This window comes from Manis pentadactyla, chromosome 9, assembly GCF_030020395.1.
Source record: "Manis pentadactyla isolate mManPen7 chromosome 9, mManPen7.hap1, whole genome shotgun sequence".
Classification (NCBI taxonomy): domain Eukaryota; kingdom Metazoa; phylum Chordata; class Mammalia; order Pholidota; family Manidae; genus Manis; species Manis pentadactyla.
In genome coordinates, this window is record NC_080027.1 from 44,158,508 (window position 1) to 44,162,260 (window position 3,753).

The following is a 3,753-nucleotide window of genomic DNA, read 5'->3' on the forward strand; positions in this document are numbered from 1 at the left end:
ACTGTTATAATTAATACATTCAGTTGAGAACTGGCTTTCTCAGGAATTGATGACCACATAAAAGTTCTCATAAAGAAAATATACTCAGTTACCAAAGAAATTCACCATTCACTGGTACTCTATGAAAATGACAGACTATTTATTCCATACTTTTATACCAGACTACCAGAAAAACCCTCACAAGCCATCTTCACATACCTCCTTGTGAAATTGCCAGAGAAATCTTTTGAATTTACTGCCTTCACTGCTGGTTACCTCAGAATTTACTGTACCTTAATTTATTTGATATTAGTTTAAATTACTTTGATATCATCTAAGTTTGACATGATCAAGGATCCTAAACTTAGAGAATTATCATTAGTGAATGAAAACATCCTCCTTTGCCATATGGTCTATATATTTCTCAGGTATACAATGAAAGGAAGTAAAATAAAAAACAATTTCACTTCCCACTGCCCAAGGCAACCTTAGGTACCCTTAAGTCATAAGCTCAATTTTGAATGATCCGTTGTGATGGGGAGAATGTGATGGGCAGATGCCACATTTGTGACTATTGATAGAGCACCACCTAGACCACAGAGCTGGAGAATGGATATAAATATGAAGAAGGGCATGCTTCATCTATTTTCCAGAGCTCCCCTACTTTGTACCATGATTGCAGTAGACTACATCGACAGGTCCTTTCACTCTCTGGCTTCTAGTTGACTTAGACAATCATAGGAACTGACAGGAGATAGGAATACAGATCATACGGATGGGGTGTTTACTCCCCTGGCTGCCTTCCAACACCTCCTTTTGACTACTTCATGGTGGCTTCATTGCTCCATAAGAGGGAAAAACTCCTATCAGGTATCTTTCTCCACACTGCCCTTTCCAAGTGCTGGTAAACCCTTTTTTCCCTTGCCACTTTAGGACAAGTGATCACAGCAAACTCCCATCTGAAATACTATAAATTACATATATACATATATATACACACACACATACCTTCTTGGTTTTCCTAAATCTTGTCATATATTTTCAGTGATTCGTGGCTCCTTTAAAATTCTTCAAATTATCCAGTTTGAGCATGGCATCTGCTTCCTGATAGAACCTTAATTAGTGCAAAGAAGAACTGCATGCCTCATATACATGTATGCATCTGTCTGTCACTTTCTCTGTCTCTGCATTTTTCACCATTGCTATCTGCAAGTTTATTATATGTTGAAGTTTTAATAGTGTAATGTTTGTCTTCATTGTTTTTTCACAAGAAGCCTGATAGTCATTTTTGGATTTATCAAGCCAAAAGAATATTTTTTCCCAAGAAGGAAGTAAAGAAAACAAAGAAATAGAATATTTTCATTTATTCCATCTGATCCATAATCAAACATTTATTTGGTTAGGATTTGGCTCACATTCTGGAGAATAAAGTCTATTTGCCTTAATAGAAAGAAAATGCACCTAGATACCAAACCCAGTTCTACTGCATATTATCTCTGTTATCTTTGGATAGTTAGTTAACTTCTCTAACTCTTGGTTTTAAGATGGAAAATTGGACTTCCCTTCAAACCTGAGTGGAAAATATCTCCATAAATTATTTGAATGGAATACATTTCTCCTTGCTAAACCTCCTGGCTCTAGGATTTTGAGATGCTTTAAAGCTAGGAAATAATGATAGAAACAGTTGCAATATATTTCTTGAAGGGTCATGTAGACTTTATGAACTATTGTAGAATTATTAGGCTCCAAATGTGTCCAAGAAATTCTAAATGCGTTATCTTCAAGACAAAGAAAATAGATGCATAAGGCAAGAAATTAGAGAACTATTCCTTCTAAGGGTGAGCAAGCCCAACCCTTTTTGGTGATAATATCCTTAGGAAACCTTGGCGAATCTGCTTTGTCTTGATGCTATAAATAATTGGATTAAGTACTGGTGGAACTAGCAGGTAGATATTTGCCATGGTTATGTGGATAATGGGGGAGGAGTGTTTTGCAAAGCGATGCACTAAAGATAGGCCTATCATTGGCACATACAGAATGAGCACAGCACAAATGTGGGAGGCACACGTATTGAGGGCTTTGAGCTTTCCTGCCGTGGATGCAATGCCTAGCACAGAGTGAAGGATGAAAGCATAAGATGAAAAGATTCCTACAGAATCTACACCCCAATAACATGTGACAACAAACAAGCCATACAAAATGTTGAATGAGGTGTCGGCACAGGCCAATCGGATGACATCTTGATGTAAGCAGAAAGAGTGGGAAAGAACATGGGAGTGGCAGAAGGGAAGTGTGGGAATACGAACAAGAATAACAGGGAGGACAATCGAGCATCTGATTACAATGAAGACCCCAATATAGATAATGCGCTGCGGGGTAAGTTTGCTGGCATACCTTAAAGGATCGCAAATGGCAACATATCGGTCAAGAGCCATGGCTAGGAGCACAGCAGACTCCATCAGAGAAAAAGTGTGAATAAAATACATCTGGGCTACACAAGCATTCATCTCAATCTCACTAGTGTCAAACCAGAAGATTTGCAGTACTGTGGGTAGGGTGGAGATGGACATGCCCATGTCAGTGAGGGACAACATGGCTAGGAAGTAGTACATGGGCTCATGGAGGCTCTTGTCAGTGTGGATGATGTGAAGGACTGTGCAGTTTCCCACTATTCCAATCAGGTAGAACATACAAAATGGGATGGAAATAATGTGATGAGCATCCTCACAGCCAGGAATCCCAGTGAGGTGGAATGAAGCAGACTGTCTAACACTTGAATTAGAGCCCGTCATGAGGCTGTCCCAACTAGCCATTTTCCAATCATAAAAATGTGGACTCATAGAAGGAAGAAAAACACAACATTAAAATAGTTAGCAACTTATTATTTCTCTATTAGGTCTTTTCTTGATTCTTATTGCTATGTAGGAACATTATACAGTTTGAAAAACGAGTTTGAAAAACTATCCATAGTCAACACCCTCTTTCAGTATAATACAGTTTAATCCTTAAAATGATTTTCGTTATTATGTTGTTATCTGTCAATCTTTTACTCTATTGATTCTGGATTTTGAGTTATTCATAGGATACTCTTATCACCCTTAAATTTTTAATATGTTCTTCTATGCATGCTACTAATTTTTTGATAGCCAGTTTTCGTCCCATTATAAATAGTTTCTTTTTCTTTTCTTCTTTCAGAAGCACCATTGACATGTTCCTAAGACATTCTCTTTACTCACTACTGTAGATAGGTGTAGATTATGGAGTCTTTATTCTCTGGAAAAATCATCCTTAAATCAGTGTCCAATGGAATTGAGACTGGAATCTGTATAGCAGACTGGTCAACACTATTCAATTAATGTAACACATGTTGTTGAAGTTCTATACCCAAAGTCTCTTACTTTGGCTGACTGGCTTTCAGTTCCCTAGGGATGAATATTCTTTCTGAGCATGAAAACAACTGGATGTACACAGGTCAAGGAAATTTGGAAAGATTAGAAAATGACATTTCTGAATTATTATATACATGTGGAATGAGGAATACAGGGAAATCAGGCTATTGGTAATGTATATAATAATTTGTAATTTTTAAGTGATTAATGTAAATCAGTTGTTTTTCTGAGAACATTTCATGTGCTTACTCAAATATATTTTAACCCCAATTAATATACAGAATTTAAGTAACTAGTCTCACATTAAATAGCTGGTAAGTGAGAGACCTTCTCTGTACCTCAGACACTGAGTCCAGAGCTCTCATTTAATGGTGGTAATGAACTG

General features: G+C 37.1%; 1 protein-coding gene across 1 annotated transcript; it reads right to left on the bottom strand.

Moving 5' to 3' along the window:
* Positions 1-1,811: 1,811 nt before the first annotated feature.
* On the bottom strand, positions 1,812-2,771 carry LOC118912094 (olfactory receptor 51G1-like). The gene has a single exon (XM_036884877.2). It carries the CDS (start codon positions 2,769-2,771, stop codon positions 1,812-1,814), a length of 960 nt encoding a protein of 319 aa, XP_036740772.2.
* Positions 2,772-3,753: the final 982 nt, after the last annotated feature.

Bases quoted from the DNA above. Each gene is read 5' to 3' on its own strand.
- LOC118912094 (XM_036884877.2), bottom strand. From the start codon at position 2,771: ATGACGGGCTCTAATTCAAGTGTTAGACAGTCTGCTTCATTCCACCTC.